The sequence below is a fragment of the Tachysurus vachellii genome, chromosome 1 (genome assembly GCF_030014155.1).
Source record: "Tachysurus vachellii isolate PV-2020 chromosome 1, HZAU_Pvac_v1, whole genome shotgun sequence".
Lineage (NCBI taxonomy): Eukaryota > Metazoa > Chordata > Actinopteri > Siluriformes > Bagridae > Tachysurus > Tachysurus vachellii.
The window spans coordinates 12,775,267-12,792,231 of NC_083460.1; the positions used below are offsets into that span (position 1 = coordinate 12,775,267).

The 16,965-nt window shown below is 38.3% G+C and overlaps 3 protein-coding genes across 4 annotated transcripts; 1 reads left to right on the top strand and 2 right to left on the bottom strand.

The window, feature by feature from the left end:
• Positions 1–4,224: 4,224 nt before the first annotated feature.
• LOC132847657 (secretory phospholipase A2 receptor-like) lies at positions 4,225–8,182 on the top strand. Of its 2 annotated transcripts, none has more exons than XM_060873160.1 (7): positions 4,225–4,310; positions 4,391–4,461; positions 5,542–5,904; positions 6,070–6,408; positions 6,514–6,870; positions 7,019–7,366; positions 7,499–8,182. In XM_060873160.1, exons 2-7 carry the CDS (start codon positions 4,425–4,427, stop codon positions 7,822–7,824), a joined length of 1,770 nt encoding a protein of 589 aa, XP_060729143.1. In that variant the 5' UTR covers positions 4,225–4,310; positions 4,391–4,424; the 3' UTR covers positions 7,825–8,182. The 2 variants fall into 2 exon arrangements, with proteins under 2 accessions (XP_060729143.1, XP_060729136.1); XM_060873153.1 differs by having other exon boundaries at positions 6,067–6,408; positions 7,499–8,157.
• A 425-nt stretch (positions 8,183–8,607) lies between these two features.
• Positions 8,608–10,385, bottom strand: LOC132838037 (transcription cofactor HES-6-like). Its single transcript, XM_060858179.1, has 4 exons — positions 10,229–10,385; positions 9,728–9,814; positions 9,514–9,595; positions 8,608–9,362 (listed from the first exon to the last, which is right to left on the bottom strand). The coding sequence occupies exons 1-4, from the start codon at positions 10,304–10,306 to the stop codon at positions 8,932–8,934; spliced, it is 678 nt and encodes a 225-aa protein (XP_060714162.1). The 5' UTR covers positions 10,307–10,385; the 3' UTR covers positions 8,608–8,931.
• Positions 10,386–12,593: 2,208 nt separating this feature from the next.
• her8.2 (hairy-related 8.2) lies at positions 12,594–16,035 on the bottom strand. The gene is made up of 4 exons (XM_060858305.1): positions 15,312–16,035; positions 15,104–15,199; positions 14,307–14,385; positions 12,594–13,225 (listed from the first exon to the last, which is right to left on the bottom strand). Exons 1-4 carry the CDS (start codon positions 15,372–15,374, stop codon positions 12,885–12,887), a joined length of 579 nt encoding a protein of 192 aa, XP_060714288.1. The 5' UTR covers positions 15,375–16,035; the 3' UTR covers positions 12,594–12,884.
• Between the last annotated feature and the right edge of the window lie 930 nt (positions 16,036–16,965).

Here is a 16,965-nt window from a genome sequence, read left to right on the forward strand (position 1 = left end):
AACAGTAAGAAAGACATTAAGGTCGCAGATCGTCTTGAGCACGTCTTTTATTGCCAATTGCAATTATCACATTCTCTAACACTAGGGAGTGCAAATGCAAAATACCTTTTGATTATTGGCTCAAACACAACATAAAGTCGCAATTCTGAGAACTAAAGTCGCAATTATTTTTATTATTTGTTAAATCAAGCTTCCATAGTTTTTCCTTGTAGTTTTCCACTGATAAATCTCATAAAGATAGATACATGGTGATAAGAGAAATAGGACTAAATGCAATTATATGGAAGGCACAATATGTGACTCATAAAAAGCTGCCCTGGCCTTAATGTCTGTTTTATTATCTTTTATGTCCTTTTAATGACATTATTTTACATCATGCAAATTTCAAACATTGTGCTGCTTAGTGGACATGAACATCATGAAAATAAAAATAGGTATGTTGCACTTTTATTATCACACATTATTCAGATTCAGAGCCAAACACTGTCACATGCTCATAAAAAAAGACTCAAAACCAAGAATTAGCACAAAACTGCGTTCTCAATCACACAAATACCAATTTCATATAAATATAAGTATACATGTGATTTATGAGTTGTACATTATACACACTAATACACAAATAATATGTATAATTTAGTTATATAAAGATCTCCTTTGTACAAATTCAATATTCTAGTAAATATTCAGTTCAGAATGTTAAAAAAAATGTTTACACACTGGCTGTAAATATAGATATTTGGGAGCTGTATGTTAGAAACTACATGCTGCTAAATCAGACAAGCAGATCAGATTTTGTGACTCTGATGCAATCTTTTCTGTTTGTTTTTCCCCACTGATGCAAATCCAAAGTATGATTTTTTATAACTTTGGAACACTTTGCATATGATTTCCTGCTCAACACTTTCCTCATTTTTGCTTATTTTAGCAATGATCTATCAAATGACTGAAGGACACAGTAATATGAAGTAGTGAATTGGGGTTTATTGGATTAACAGAAAATGTGCAATATGCATCAAAACAAAATTAGACAGGTGCATAAATTTGGTCACCCTTGTCATTTTGTTGATTTGAATACCTGTAACTACTTAACACTGATTAATATCAGAGTTGTCTGTCTGGCTCATTAGGGCCTGAGCACCGAATGGTGTGAAGCCCTATTGTTTTTGCTCGGGAGTATTATTATTATTATTTTATTTATTTATTTTTTTCCCACACATTGGCCAATTGGGGTCCCTTAACATGCTCGAAAACTCTTGAAATTTGGCACACACGTCAGAGTCGTATGACGCCAGGCTCGGGTAAAGGCTGGAATACGGGCGTGGCAGTAGGGCTCTGTAGCGCCCCCTGTAATGCAAAAACAAACATTGGTGCACAGATCGGGCAATTATGTACGCACATGTACGAGAGTTGGTATGTATATAGATCTCATCGACCCGAACAAATTTCACAATCAAACCTATTAGCTTCGCCCAACAGGAAGTCGGCCATTTTGGATGGTTTCAAAAGTGCCTGTGGTGAACTTTTAAATACTCCTTCTAGGACATTCATGCGATTGACATCAAACGTGGTGAACATGATGCCGAGACATTGCACTTGCTAAATTGCGAAGTGAGTTTTGATATCTCGAACGGTGTTGCCATGGCGAGGCGACAAAGTATGGCGAATTCAGAGAAACAGAAAGTGTCTAATATCTAATTCATGCAATTGAGACCAGACTTGGCCACCATGACGCAGAGATATTGCAGATGCGAAATTGCAAACGGATTTTTGATATCTCAAACACTGTTGCCATGGCATCGTGTCAAAGTTTACTTTTATTTCAGGCATATTTAAGGCTTTTGGCGTGCTTAGATTAACTTGAAATTTGACACATACATCACATTTGTCGGCTGTTAAGTGTGGACAAAAAGGTCAGACAAAGGTGTGTCTCTTAAGTGGCTCACTAGCGCCCCCGTTTGTCTAAAATGTGGGGTTTCATTTACCTACAATCCCCAAATGGGTCAGTAACAACATAAAATAGTCCACTGATATTTACCCACTTGATGCACTTGCCCACCGTGCATTGTTTTCTGGGAGGCACCGTATAGCGATAAAAAAACGTGCGAGGGCCCGTCATCGCTGCTTGCAGCTATATTTTATCTTTGCATTTCTTTTTACAAATGACCTTCTCTTTTTCTCAGTCCTATTGTCTGCACTCCTTGTCCCTAAACCAGAATTGTGATACACGTGATACACAAAAACAAAAACAAAATCACATGGCACAAGACAAACCTGCCAGAATGTCCCCCTAGTGTCCAGGAAAACACAACAGCATTTGACACAGTCAACCTCAAGTCTCTCTTGATCCACCCTCAGGAATCTTGGTGGATCAGCATGGGAATGGATTTATTCCTGGAAGGTCGCTCATATCAGGTGACATGGAGGAGAGCAACATCTTCACTCAGACTATCCACTGGTGTCCCACAGGGCTCAGAACTTGGTCCTTTCCTTTTCTCCCTCTATACTCACTCTCTTGGTAAAGTTACACTCTTACAACAGCTATGATGACACTCAACTTACTTTCTCCTTCTCTTCCTCAGATAGCATGGCTTCTGCTCAGATATCAGCATATCTGTTGGACATATTATTGTGGATGACGGCTCATCACTTGAAACTCAATCCCAGCAAAACTGAATTGCAGGTCATCTCAAATAAGAGGAATGTTTCTCAGACATTTTATTCTTAAACCATTCCATGAAAAGTTGTTGCAGATTCATGGAAAATATTTAGGATTCCAAAAAAAGTATCTGATTTGTAATATAAAATATTGTTAAGAATGCAAAATATGAATATATAAAGTAAGAAGAAAAAAGGAAAAAGAAATTAGTAATCAGAATCAACATAAAGGAAACTGTTTCATACAGCATTTTCTTGTTTTTTCTAGATTTGAACATACATTGGAATTGAGCTCTCTGTTGATAAACAGATCTTATGATGGAAAATTGTGTTTTTAAAGAAGAATGTTAGCTCTATATGTACAGGGCTTATTAGTAACTATTGAAGTAATTGCCTTTCATATAAAGTGTGTAATCCTGAACATTCTACTATACTTTTATTATTATTATACATTTAACCAAGAGACACTGGGATAGATTTGAAGCAAGTGAGAAGAAAGTAAGACACTGCAGTGTGCAGGACTCTATTTCATCATTCACATAATTCGTTTTATTTTGAATATTCTGTGTTTATGTAAAACCTTATTTCTAAAGGTTATGCAGGGGGAGAGCTGGTTGAGGATTTTGGAATGGGAAATGGGAAAAACAGAACAGAATAGTATTTTGTAATGTTTACAGGAAGCTATGATTCACCTTTCTTCGCATCTCTTAGTTTCAGTAATTAGCTTTAAATCTATTCTTGTTAGCTCCCTTGGTTGGTATGTATTGCAATCAAATTACACGATTACAAAAATGATAAATAGTCTCATTTAAACATAAAACTGTTATGTGTCCCAAAACTAGTGACTATTTAATTCTTTATTATTTTAAATGTCATTATTATTTATGAAATGATTGAGTTTATGATGTTCTGTTATTTACCCTGAATTAAACAATAATATTCAGCTGGAAATCTCAAATTTGTAGTTGACCAATGACACAAGGTCTGTTTAATATAATGTGTATATAACATATAGAGAATGACAGAGTTATAAAAAGGAACAACTGGAGATTTTGTCACTCTGATGCAGTCTTTTCTGTTTGTTTTTCCCCACTGATGCAAATCCAAAGTATAATATTTTGATTCCGGTGAATCATTTGCATATGATTTACTGCTCAACACTTTCCTCATTTTTGTTTATTTTAGGAATGTCTGATGCCTTAATGTACAATAATAATAATAATAATAATAATAATAATAATAATTATAATAATAATAATAATAATAATAATAATAAGCAAATATAATTTCTAAATAATAAAAAATATATTTCTATTATTTTTCTTTGCTTTTCTTTTCCAACAGTCCAAATAAAATAAAGGATTATAGTTTATCACATAGGTTTATGTATAATGTTTGGTGAAACAAATTGAATTAAATTATTTGGGGTACATGCTTTTGTATGGAGTATGTACAGGGTTTGGAATTGTTTTTTTTTCTTTCCTTTGACCAATTTACATGCCAGCATCACGTGATCATGTAGACATAAAAAGACTGCAGCACTTTACCTGGGTCTGTTTAACTTATCTCATATCACTGATTTACACACTGCACTTTTTATTTCACACAAACACACAGCAAGCTGCTGTCTGACAAAAAAGAAAATATTCTGGGTGAAGAGCATTTTATCATTATTATTATTATTATTATTATTATTATTATTTATTTATTTATTTTATTGTTGTTTTTTTAGCTGATGCTGAGGTTTAAACGTGCAGAGCATCACCATGGAAACCGTGTCAGTTGTGCTCTTCCTGCTATCAGGTAAAAATTATAATAAATACATTTAACAGCTTTAACCTTCATGTGATGAGTTTAAACTGTTATTATTTATGAAAATGACTTTTTTGATCCTCCAGATGTTACTGCTGTTAAAGATTATAACATGAATAATACGCTCCATAATAATCACTTTTATTTTAACCCTTTCTGCTTAAATTAACATGATGGAATAAAAAATATATAGTTTTTGTTATCTCTGTTAATCCTATAGGTTATGTTTATTCACAATTCTACAAGAGCACAGAAGTGTTATTTACACATAGTTTTATATAATGAATTTTTTTAATTAAAATTGCTGTTTAGAGAAAAATGTGTCATTAAATTGTGGGAAGAATCAGAGACATTTGGTACAAACAACATGTATAAATCATATAACAGCATTAAAACATTAAAGGTCAGGATTATCTCATTTAATAACATCAGTACACACTTTAGGATCACTAAGAGTATAGACTATATTGAAGAATGTCTGAAATACATTGTGTTTTAAACTGCGTCAAATTTAGGCTAAATTCATACAGAACACACACACGTAGCTCTGTGGCTTTGGACAGACTGGAATAGATGTAAGTTTCAATGAAGGACAAATATCGTACACTCCATAACACTCTGACATGCACACACATCATTTCTGGTATGTAATTGCGCTCAGTGACTAAATGTGGCCACTAGATGGCGATATTTATTTTCTGGAAGAAGAAAGTCATGCATGTGAATCTTTGTCCACAAAATGAGAATGAAAAATAAAATGTCAGTTATGAAATTTTGTTAAAATCTAGATTTTTAATCTAGAGCTCTTACATCTGACAGTAAAATGATTAAAATAGATTATTTAACTTAAAAACATCAAGTCTCAATAGGTTTTAATTAATTGAATGATTTATGTATTCATAATATTTCTTTATTATTTTATTTCACCATGATTGCGTAATTGAGCATGACGCAATTCCAGAATTGGCTCTTCTGGCTCTGCAAACAGTCTCTCAGTCTGAACGGAAAACAAAACAGAGCCATTCATCCACATCACATTTCAGCCCTTTTATCTCTGTCCTGCTACATTAGCAGGAGAAATTTCTTCCACAGCTTCTACTCCTCCAGTCCAGAGTCAACTCACTTCACTCCATATCATTCCGGGTGACATGAATCAGACTGAGGCTCGGAATGCTTGCAGAGAAAAATACACTGACCTCGTCACTGTGTACTCTGATGAAGACAACATTAAACTGTACAACCTAAGGATAACGGCCTGGATCGGACTCTATCGCAGTAATTTCAGTGAGAAATGGTCTAATGGTGATAATGTAACATACAGAAATCTGACAGGGGATTGTGGGACATCGAGCGTCTGTGCTGTTATGAAGGCTGATGGTTCATGGGAAAGTCTTCTCTGCACAGACACAAGATATTTCATGTGCTATGAACAAGGTAACTTCTTACATAATATGCATGTTATTGTTTATGTATATTGTATATTGTACATTCTCTAGTTTTAACTTTATGTTTAATATAATGTGTTGTATTTGTAAGCATACCAATAAGAGGTCAGATTTTGAAAGATTTGTTTGTTTGTTTGTTTTTACCTCACAGAAGCTTCCTCACAGACTCGTAATTATCATCTAATCCTTGAGACTAAGACCTGGTATGAAGCTCAGCATTACTGTAGACAGAGATACACTGACCTGGTCAGCATCAGAGATCAGCAGCACAATGAAGAGGTGAAGATTAAAGGGTTAAACAGCAGAACACCCTTCTGGATTGGCCTGCTGTGTGATGACTGGCAGTGGATTGATGGAGGAATCTCTGCCTATAGAAACTGGTATCAGCAGATCGGTGCACCTTATCCATCACCAAACAACTGTGTAGTACTGAGTGGAGGGAGATGGTACTCAGTCCTGTGCGATTATCGTTACTTTGCTTTCTGCTACTCCAGTAAGTGTCAACTTCTCTAACAGTAATATCATCTCAACAATCTTCTGTATGATGATTAGAACACAACTGGTGTGAGTCTCTGTCTCTGATATCAATCTTCCACAGCTTCTACTCCTCCAGTCCAGAGTCAACTCACTTCACTCCATATCATTCCGGGTGACATGAATCAGACTGAGGCTCGGAAAGCTTGCAGAGAAAATTACATCGACCTCGTCACTATGTACTCTGATCAAGACAACACTAAACTGGCTGAACTGATGATGAAGGCTGGTATTTACGATGCCTGGATCGGACTCTATCGCAGTAATTTCAGTGAGAAATGGTCTAATGGTGATCCTGTAACATTCAGAAATCTGACAGGGGATTGTGGAATATCGAGCTACTGTGCTACTATGAAGCCTGGTGGTTCATGGGAAAGTCTTCAGTGCACAGCGACAAGATATTTCATGTGCTATGATCCAGGTAACATCTGACATAATATGCATGCATCTGTATATTGTACATTTTACATTCTCTAGTTTTAAATTTATGTTTAATATAATGTGTCTTTGTAAGCATACAAATAAATAAAGGTCAGTTTTTAAAAGATTTGTTTGTTTTTACCTCACAGATGCTTCCTCACAGACTCATAATTATCATCTTATCCTTAAGAATAAGACCTGGTATGAAGCTCAGCATTACTGTAGACAGAGATACACTGACCTGGTCAGCATCAGAGATCAGCAGCACAATGAAGAGGTGATGATTAAAGGGTTAAACAGCACCGCATCCTTCTGGATCGGCCTGCTGTGTGATGACTGGCAGTGGATTGATGGAGGAATCTCTGCCTATAGAAACTGGGGTTGGCAGAGCAGTGAACCTCATCCATCACAATACAACTGTGTAGTACATTATATATGGGGATGGGGATGGTACTCAGTCCCGTGCAATTATCCTTACTCTGCTTTCTGCTACTACAGTAAGTGTCGACTTCCTGAACAGTAAAATCATCTCATCAATCTTCTATATGATGACTAGAACACAGCTGGTGTGAGTCTCTGATATCACTCTAAACAATCCTCCTCCTTTTGGTGTTTTGTGTTTCTATCAGATTACATCCATGTGAGTGAAGAGGCTCTGAGCTGGGAGAAAGCGTTGGATTACTGTGATAAAGGGAACAAAGCTGGAATTCTGATCATCGATTCTCAAGCTGAACAGGAACAGTTAGAGTCTGAGCTCATGAGGAGAGGTGTCCCTCCAGGGTCTCTGTGGGTGGGGCTTGGACCAAACCGTCTCTCCGAGCTGAAGGTGTCGTCTGAGCCGCTGACCTGCGAGGACATACAGAGACAGAGTGAAGCTGACACACACACTGCAGACGCAGCACCAGATTATGTGATGGACTCCACTGAACTTCGAGTTGTGTGTAAACTGAAGTAAAACATTTCCCTCGATGCTGGAAGAACAGAGCACTGCATAGTTTAGAGTTTTCCAGCACAAACTCACCTGAACACTTCATTATGCATTTGTTTACTAGGTGATGAGCTAAATCACAGAACAGGAAAAGCCTAAAGTGTGCAGGAAGTGTTCACACACTCAGAGTTCACACATCAATTGGCCTTCACAAGAATATTAAGAATATATATATATTTTATGCTGTTAATGCGTCTCTAAATTCTTGTTTAAGATAAAATTTATTATACTTTCTTTTCTATTATCATATCACTAATAAGAAACTGTCATTTTACTCTTTTTCACGATGACTTTTGTGTTGTATTTTCTTCATTTACATCAGTTGAGTTTAGTAACTACTGATAATCTATATTAATAAACTGTTCCATGGTATTTTTACAGTAATAAACTTTTTTATTCTAAACACAGCTGTGGTTTGAATTATTTAAATGTGTCCCTTAAAGGGTGATGATTATTTTATTTGGTGTGTTAGTTGTAAGTGAATATGGAATAGTAGGTGCAGTGTATTACATATTCAGACTGTTAGATTTTATTTATTTTTTTATTATTAACATTTGCAAAAGTCTATTATAGCTAGGATAGGAACTAAACAAAAATAATGCAAATAAAACAATTACAATACTGCTTCAGACCTGCTTAAAATCTTAAAATCACCTTAATTTCATAAATAACGTTTTACATGCAGGACATAAACAGATAATCAGTATTAAAGTATGTAATGATATTTACTACCAGCTATAAAACTCATCTATAAATAAATCATTCATCTCTTTATTGGTGCTTTAGGTTGAAAAAGCTACATATTTTTCTGCATTTAAAATATATTGAGATATAAATTATACAAAAAAAATTCTAAAAAAAAAAACATTTTTAAGTCATTAGTGATTTCTGTTCTGTGAAACTTTATACACTTTATAAACCTGAAGGTCACAACAGAAGTGCGTATAAAAGATTGATGTCCTGCAGCATCCTTTATTAATGTAATGAATCCTTGCTTATTTGCATGAATGAATCCCGGTTAATTTTTGTCCTGCGTCAGTTTACAGGTGTTCTGTTTCCGGTGCGCTCGCGACTCTACCACGGTCTCCACATGGATGTACAATGGGGGGCGGTGGCGTTGCTCCGGTGCTCCTCGTGCTGCTCCTCCACATGCTCTGCCGCAGTCCCCGGAGCTGACTCGTTGAAGCTCTCCTCCAGGTCGGAGCTTGGATCCTCTTCAGCGCCGCTGGTGGTAGAGTTCGGGGACAGAGCCGGTGCGCGCGCTCCCGGTGAACTGACGTGCGGTCTCGCACCCGTGGGAGACAGAAGCTCGGATCCGAGATCAAGAATTGAGTCCTGCAGGTCCTCATTTAACGGCATGCACTCCAGCAGGTGGTTGAGTAGTTCGGCCGCTACGATGGCGTCGATACCGGAGCATGTGGACACGAAGGTGTGGACCTCGTGCATGCACTGGATGTAGCCCGCTGCGAACCGCTCACTGGCCTCGCGACTCATGCTGTCCGTCTCTGTCACACACACACACACACGCACACACACGCACACACACACACACACACACACGCAAACACACACACGTTAGTAAATTCGGGTGCGTGTGCACGGAGATTTGCATTAATAAAACTTAGGAGTCGCGCGCTGGTATCGACAATATCTCACCATGTGACTGATCCCGAAGGATGTTTTCCACCCGCTTCACCGTGAGCTCAAGCACTTCTGCATTCTCCATCTTTGCATGCAACTACACACACACATACACACACACACAGAGAGAGAGAGAGAGAGAGAGAGAGAGAGAGAGAGAGAGAGAGAGAGAATATAAGTTGTTGTAACTCTCTATTCTAACCAGTGTGCACGCGCAGGTGTGTCTCACCTCGGTGTCGGACAGCAGCCCTCGGAGCTCCTGTAGACTTTCGTTAATGCGCGCGCGCCGCTTCTTCTCCACCAGCGGCTTTCTCGTCTGTTTACACATGAATAAAGATGGATAGAAATTCTCATCTGAACATTCTGCAGTTTCTTCAAGCAAAAGGTTTTTAAAAAATCTATTATTTATTGGCATTTTTTTTACCTTTATTCCGGTTTTTTAATTAACATTTGACTTTTGGAGACATTTTAATAATATCATTATGCACAAACACCTGAATTCAAATAAAAGTTAAAATATGCAACGTTTTGCAAGGATTATAGGTTGTAATAGGGTATAATAGGGTATAATATAAGGTATAATATAGGGTATAAAATAGGGTATAACATGATACAATTTGAAGAGAAAACTAATAAACAGATCTTGTATTTGTCTGTTAAACTTTCTCGCACCTTTGGTACCAAATGATACCTTTAAGTCTTTTGGCACAGTGCCAGGACGCAGACTTACCTTCCGGTCTCCTTTGCACTCTTCATCGTCCGAAACCGTCCACAGTCCTATTTTTCCTGCACGAGACGTGAACGCCATGATGGAACAGGGTCCGGGTTGGTACCGGAACGCTTCAGGTGTGTCTGTGTTTGTGTGTTTCAGTCTTGTATTAGACACTGAGCTGAGCTGATGTGCGTTATGACGGGATGTGGAGTGTATAGTGTGTGTTATGGGATGCTCTCCTACGCAGTGCTTCACGCGTCAGCGCGAGCGTGACGCCGAGTTTCATTGACCAATCAGAACGCGAGCCTTTGTGCAATCCATAATTTATTCTTATTCATGTTTTTATTTTTATTTTTTTGTTTCAAGTTTTGCCTGTTTTGTTTCACCTATTGGTTATTAATTAACTTATCGTCATTATTTAATGTTTATTTTGTTTATCTATTTAGTTATTTTACTCTTTTTTTTACTTTGTGTGTTATTTCATTCATTTTTGGACTCTTTCTTTTATTGACAATCTGTAAACTCTTTCATTCCTCAAGCCTGTATTTTCTGTCTTTTACTCGCATTTAGTTAATTAAGTTACAAGTCACTATATTCACATTTCCAGGTGAAAAATTACATTTTCTTGAGTCGTGGATTGTTTTTTTTTCCTCTGAGAGGCACATTTATTTATTTATATGTTTATTTATATATCACGTGTTAAATGACGTCACTTCCTCTCTCTCACTCTCGCGTGCGGCTTTTTTGTGTTCATTGTTCTCGGAACCTCATACAGACAGGTGGCAGCTGCGCGCGCGCGGAGACACGGAGACCAATTAGAAGTGCAGAGCAGCGCGAGCGACAGGTGGTCTGTGTGTGTGTGTGTGTGTGTGTGTGTGTGTGTGTGTGTGTGAGAGAGAGAGAGAGAGAGAGAGAGAGAGAGAGAGAGAGAGATCCCACCAGTTGTATTGTCATGATCTTATATAAAAATGCTTTTCTTGTACAGAAGAAGCAAGGTTTATTTTAGGAATCATAAAGCAGTCATGGATTACAGCATTAGTGACAAATCAGATATATTTTAATAATGTGAGAATGAGAGCTTGGTGTTGTACTGCATTGAGTTTCTCACTGATCTCCCAGGACATGTGAACAGATGTGGAGCAGTGATTACTACAGTGATTACTACATCTGTACCTTGTGCTGAGATAAAGCGACAATTCAGGAAGCTTTTACTGTCATTTCAATCATAAATACTGTGCACACTGAAATGAAACAATATTCAGTCATTCAGTTTCTATTTCTTCAGTTCCCATTAATTCCCATTTACTGTGGACAAATAACTGTGATCTGATATTATCCTGTAGTATACAGTTTATATGTATATGTAATGGGAGGGGGTGCATGTGTGGGTCCATGATGGTGTACTGAGTGTGCATATGTCATTAGTGTCATTGTTATGGAGATTTCTGTAATAAAAGTCCATCTGTGATCATTATTTATAGAGCAGCTCAGAATTAAAGCCTGCAGGGGAGAGAGAGAGAGAGAGAGAGAGAGAGAGGGAGAGAAAGAAAAAGGAATGAAAGAAAAAAGAAAGACAGAAAGAAATCTGAAAAGAAGATGATGGAAGAAACCCTAGGTTAAGGTGAGATGTGGATGGCAAAAGAGAGATGGCAGGAGAGAGAGGAATAAAGCGGCTGAGAGAATGAAGTTTGGAGCTTTGAAGTGCGTCTGCTCGAGTCCTTCAGCCTTCTGTCCTTTTCAGAGAGTGAGCAGCTGGCAGGCGTCGGCTTTTGTGTATTAGCTCACACAGACACACACACACACACACAATGCTGATCATTTTATTTCCCACACACCGGGACAGCGTGGTCGGGGGTCAGACATGAATTTTGGCTTTCACATGTGATTACTCTCCATATACTTTAAATATTTCATATTTATTTACTGTACAGTGTACAGACTTTCAATGGAAATGTTTCTGAGTAGCACCAGGCTCTTAAAAACTAGCTCATTAGCAATAAAGCTTATAAGCAGTTCTGAGTTGGACATCAGACACCTCTTTATTATTTCATTCACATCTCTAAATCATCTGAGAAATGTTCGTACCTGAAGCAGAACAAAGGAAAGCAGGCTTGGTTTCAATGTTTCAATACTCTGTTAAATATACTAATATTTGCTGAGAACCTTGTGTCTGATTAATTTCGAAAGTCTGCATGAATGCTTTCACTCCTTGTGCACAAGCAACTTTAGTTTAGTGTTATCCTGTGCAGTTTATTGAGCGGTCTGCAACAAGCCACTCCGTGTGTTTATGTGTTTGCTGACATGATGGCATCAAGTTTCAATTTAATGCAGAGAAAAGAATATTTTATTTTTATTTATTAATAACAGGTTAATACGGTTATTACATACAGCATAGAGGTCACAGGCTCTACAGTATTAGTCAGCTAGCAAACAGAGAGCTAGCTCTGGATTTTATTTAATCCAACAAATGACAGTGTTAATCAAATAAATAAACACAGGAGCATTAACTGCCTTCTACAATGCAGGCTACAGGAAGTTTACTTCAGACAGGAAGTAACAAGCTTCAGGAAAGATGCGCTAATTTGGACCGCACACTCACCAACAGGTATATCTATAAGATACATAGCAGAGTAGTAAAATACACAGACACACACAAACACACACACATAGTGTTCTACCAAGGCCTCCACATTTCCTGATCTGTCAGATGCGGGCTCTTGGTGGGAGGCAGCCTAGTCAATTGGGCGGGATCTTTAGTTAGAGTGGGCAGAGTCACACTGGTGGGTGATGGCGAGTCGTCCACCTCACAGATTCCCGGTGTTACTGGCTCACACTGAGTGACTGGGGGTTTGGACGGAGAGGATTTGGGCAGCGAGTGGAGCAGGTGGTTAAGGAGACGAGTACCGAGTGTTTTGTCCATCCAATCGCAGGACAGCAGCAGGTTGTGGACTTCATGCATGCACTGGATGTAGCCGGTGCTGTACCGCTGATGTGCCTCCTGGTCCATGAATGGTTCTGACAAGGGGAGAATCGGGTCAAATTCAGGTCCACATTATGAAAAACACATTTCAAAACATCTTAGCTCTGAAAATCTGAGTTAGGCTTAAACACATGACAGAAAATAGCTGACCCAATCACCTCCTGACATGCAAATGTAGACCATGTAAAGGTTGTTATTAGAGATGAGCTGGATACTCGGCTGAAACGAGTATCCGGTACGGATAAAGCACTTCTGCCGAGTACGAATATTATACGAGTAATACGAGTCAATATCTGTGCTCGGATTGAATGAAAATCATCATTGGGTATCTGATTGTGTCAGCGTTCTGTGATAGGCTAGTCACAGCGCCCCGCCCCTACAGTGATAGGCTAGTCACAGCGCCCCTCCCCTACACACATACAGATGTATTGTGTTGCTGTGTCTCGCTCTGCTCACTCACAGTCACACACAGAACAGCTCTCTGTCTCTCCCTCAGTCACTCGGGTTCGCGGGTCTTTTAGGGTTTCTTCAGCTTTTTACTTCGGGTTGTAACGTTAATAATACGTACTTACTAACCAGTAGAGTTCTGGTAAACGTGGGTTCGTTCAGACGTGGTGCTTGCTTGGTAGAATGCGACTCGCATTGCGTCTCTGCCTGTCGGAGATTTTTTTTCTTTTTTAAACCTTCAGCTGTCCCTAACCAGTAAGCAGACACTGTGTGTCTGACACGTTTTTGCTGTATTTCATAAAAACATAAAGGTAGTAAGCTAGTGTTATAAATATTACAAATGAATTATAACCGGTTAAAGCCCCGCCAATTTCAAGACAAGCCCTGGGTTAGCCCCAAGTCAAGCCCCATTTCAAGACAAGCCCCACTTCCGGGTTAAGCCCCACCCACTCCGAGTACGGATACGGATACAGATAATTCATATGGTTAACAGATACGGATACAGATAATGCTGTACTCGCTCATCCCTAGTTGTTATATCATCAAATATAAGAGCCAATCAGGTATTGATATGCAAATTTAGTCCATGCAACAAGAGATTACCAGGAAAATGGAGGTGTTTCCAGTTTTTCATTTTGTAGGATTACAGTGTACCTGTCTGGCTCTCACCTGTAACTTTATTACTCTGGATGTTCTGTAGGTGTTTTACTGTCATCTCTAGAATATCAGCCTTCTCCAGCTTCGACTGCTGCTTAAAGAAGTTAAAATGAGTTAAAATCAGGGAGGAGCTGAAATGAAATATTCATTTTATTCATTACACAGTAAATACCAGTGAATATGTGCTACAGCTAGAATTGAGTCGTTATATGGTCAATTTTAAAGATGAAATTCTGAGATCATTTTTCAGTCCAATGACTATTCCTGCACTGGAAGCTGCTGGAAACCGATGGGCAGAGCTTGGTTATGAAATAAATCTGTGGTATTGAATTTTGCCAGATTTTTGTTTGTTCATTGTAATCAATGACTGTTTCCATGGAACCAAACATATTACTCTGGTTAGTTTAAGGTGAAACTTTAGGAAGGAAACATTTATGGTAATGTTATCATTAGCTTGAAAATATCCAACTATACTCATTAATTATAAAGTCACCTAGTCAAGATTTTCTAATACTGTTCATTCTTTCCAAATTATGATAATTAGTTACAAAAGAACTGAATAGATTATAGTTAATGATTGCACACAAACTCTGGAATATAAACTTTCTAAGATGAAATATAATAGATAATTAGTTATTTATATTTTCCACAATTGTCTTTGCTTAATATTACAACCATGATCTGTGTGTATGTGTGTGTGTGTGTGGGTGTGTGTGTGTAAGAGATTAATTCAGATTTATAGCTGGTAGCTGTTTGGAAATGAAGAAATAAGGAACAGTTTCAGTTAAATGCTGATAAATGAAACTCACGTCGAGCCCAAAGACTCCCACCACTGTCTCTCTTAGCTGCTCCAGGCACTGATTAATCCTCTCTCTCCTCTTCCTCTCGATTAGAGGCTTCCTCAGCTGAAGAGACAGAGAGAGAAAGAGGGAGAGAGAGAGAGTGAGAGAGAATGACTGAGTAATTCAGAACATAAACAACAGGAGAGAGAAGATAAAGTGTTTCAATTGTTCGTACCTTCCTCTCGTCCCTGCTGCTGTTCTGTCTGTCTGCACTCTGGGTTGCACTCATCGCAGTCATGACTATCACACTTTATTTCTGGGTGAAACTTATTGACGTGTGTGTGAGTGTGTGTTGATGAGGAGTGTGTGCTGCTCTCAGAGCGACTGCATTTTATACAGCTCTGATTAGCATGTGAATGGAGGAAGGAGAGAGCAAACACACACACAGCATAATAATAATAGCATTCTCACTTTCTCCTTTTCTCTCTCTCTCTCTCTTTCTCTCTCTCTCTCTCTCTCACACACACACACACACACACAGCATGACAACAATAATAGCTTTCTCACTTTCTCTCTCTCTTACATACACACAACCCCTTTATACTTTTCCTCTCTTTCTTTATGTCCATCCAAGTCTCTCATGTCAGATCTTGTTATCTGTCTTCTAAATACAGACATAACTATATATAAAGATGTACAATATAAACAATCAGGTATATGGCTGTTGTTTTACTGTTTTCCACTGTTGATTGTGTACTGGTTTCCACTGAGTGAATCAGTAATGAGCTTTTTCACGTTATTAGATTCTAAAATTGTATAAATCACTGTATTCAATAAGTTTTATTGTTCATTGCTTGCTTTTCTGTCCTCTGATTTTCTGGGAAGAAATGGGCATGACTTCTGAAGCTGTCACAGCGTGAAGAGAAAATCAAATAAAGGTAATTTGGTATGAAATTCCATTAGGTCCATTACGTGAAAATCCTGATGTCTGTGTGGGTGGGACGACCTTCAACACCTGCTGTCAATCAGAATGACTCCAGCCAATCCGAAGGCCTGTTTGCTCATATATACAGAACAAATATATATTCTTGAGGTTGGATACACAGCTAGCAGGAACCATTCGTTGGCCTTTGACCAACGATTGGTAGCTGTGCTGAGACAAGAAAGTGAAAAAGGGAATATCTAGAACAAATTACTACACAGTTAACAGACGATGTGTTCAGATCATACAGTATATATATATTAGTTATTTTGAAAATAGGTAGGAATTTGTATTGAATTTGTGTTGAACTGTGTTGAATAATGATATAGTGTGATTCACACTTACTAGTAAGAACAGTAGCCTACCGTACATCATGCTGATTTGAAACACAGCCATTCTAATCAGAAGGACTGTTGGAGACCACAGCTTTAGCTGCACTATGCTCAACTTTCCTCCTTCATTCCTTTATAGTGAAACAGTGAACAGATGCGAGTGAGGCAGATGTCCCGTCAGGATCAACCCGGCAAGGAATTAAATTCAAGCTCAGCTGCCTGTGTTTGATTTCAGCTGTGCGAGTGCCAGGCGCACGAACAGAACGTGGGAAACTTACACAGACAAAAGGACGCATTGATCTGAGGCTAATGAGCGTGAAAGAGGGAGTGACCTTGTGCCTGCAGGGGGGGAACAAGGAAGTGGGAGGCTAATGTACAAAAAGAGAGAGAGAGAGCGAGAGAGAGTGTGTGTGTATGTTCATCAGGGTAGGGAGTGTGGAAATGGCAGGTGCTGCTTTGGAAACGACTCATTTATAGCAGATGTTCAATAAAGCCAGGCGGACTGCAGGAACATATATTTATATTCAGAGATCAATACTGTCAGTTCTGTTGGATTCTTTCCATTTTTAAGCCCT

Bases quoted from the DNA above. Each gene is read 5' to 3' on its own strand.
- LOC132847657 (XM_060873153.1), top strand. From the start codon at position 4,425: ATGGAAACCGTGTCAGTTGTGCTCTTCCTGCTATCAG. The intron at 4,462-5,541 runs GTAAAAATTATA...CTGCTACATTAG, and splicing joins TGTGCTCTTCCTGCTATCAG to CAGGAGAAATTTCTTCCACA. The intron at 6,871-7,018 runs GTAACATCTGAC...TTTACCTCACAG, and splicing joins TTTCATGTGCTATGATCCAG to ATGCTTCCTCACAGACTCAT.
- LOC132838037 (XM_060858179.1), bottom strand. From the start codon at position 10,306: ATGGCGTTCACGTCTCGTGCAGGAAAAATAGGACTGTGGACGGTTTCG. The intron at 9,815-10,228 runs GTAAGTCTGCGT...ATGTGTAAACAG, and splicing joins AGTGCAAAGGAGACCGGAAG to ACGAGAAAGCCGCTGGTGGA. The intron at 9,363-9,513 runs GTGAGATATTGT...TGTGTGTGACAG, and splicing joins CCTTCGGGATCAGTCACATG to AGACGGACAGCATGAGTCGC.
- her8.2 (XM_060858305.1), bottom strand. From the start codon at position 15,374: ATGACTGCGATGAGTGCAACCCAGAGTGCAGACAGACAGAACAGCAGC. The intron at 15,200-15,311 runs GTACGAACAATT...CTGTCTCTTCAG, and splicing joins GCAGCAGGGACGAGAGGAAG to CTGAGGAAGCCTCTAATCGA. The intron at 14,386-15,103 runs GTGAGTTTCATT...TTCTTTAAGCAG, and splicing joins TGGGAGTCTTTGGGCTCGAC to CAGTCGAAGCTGGAGAAGGC.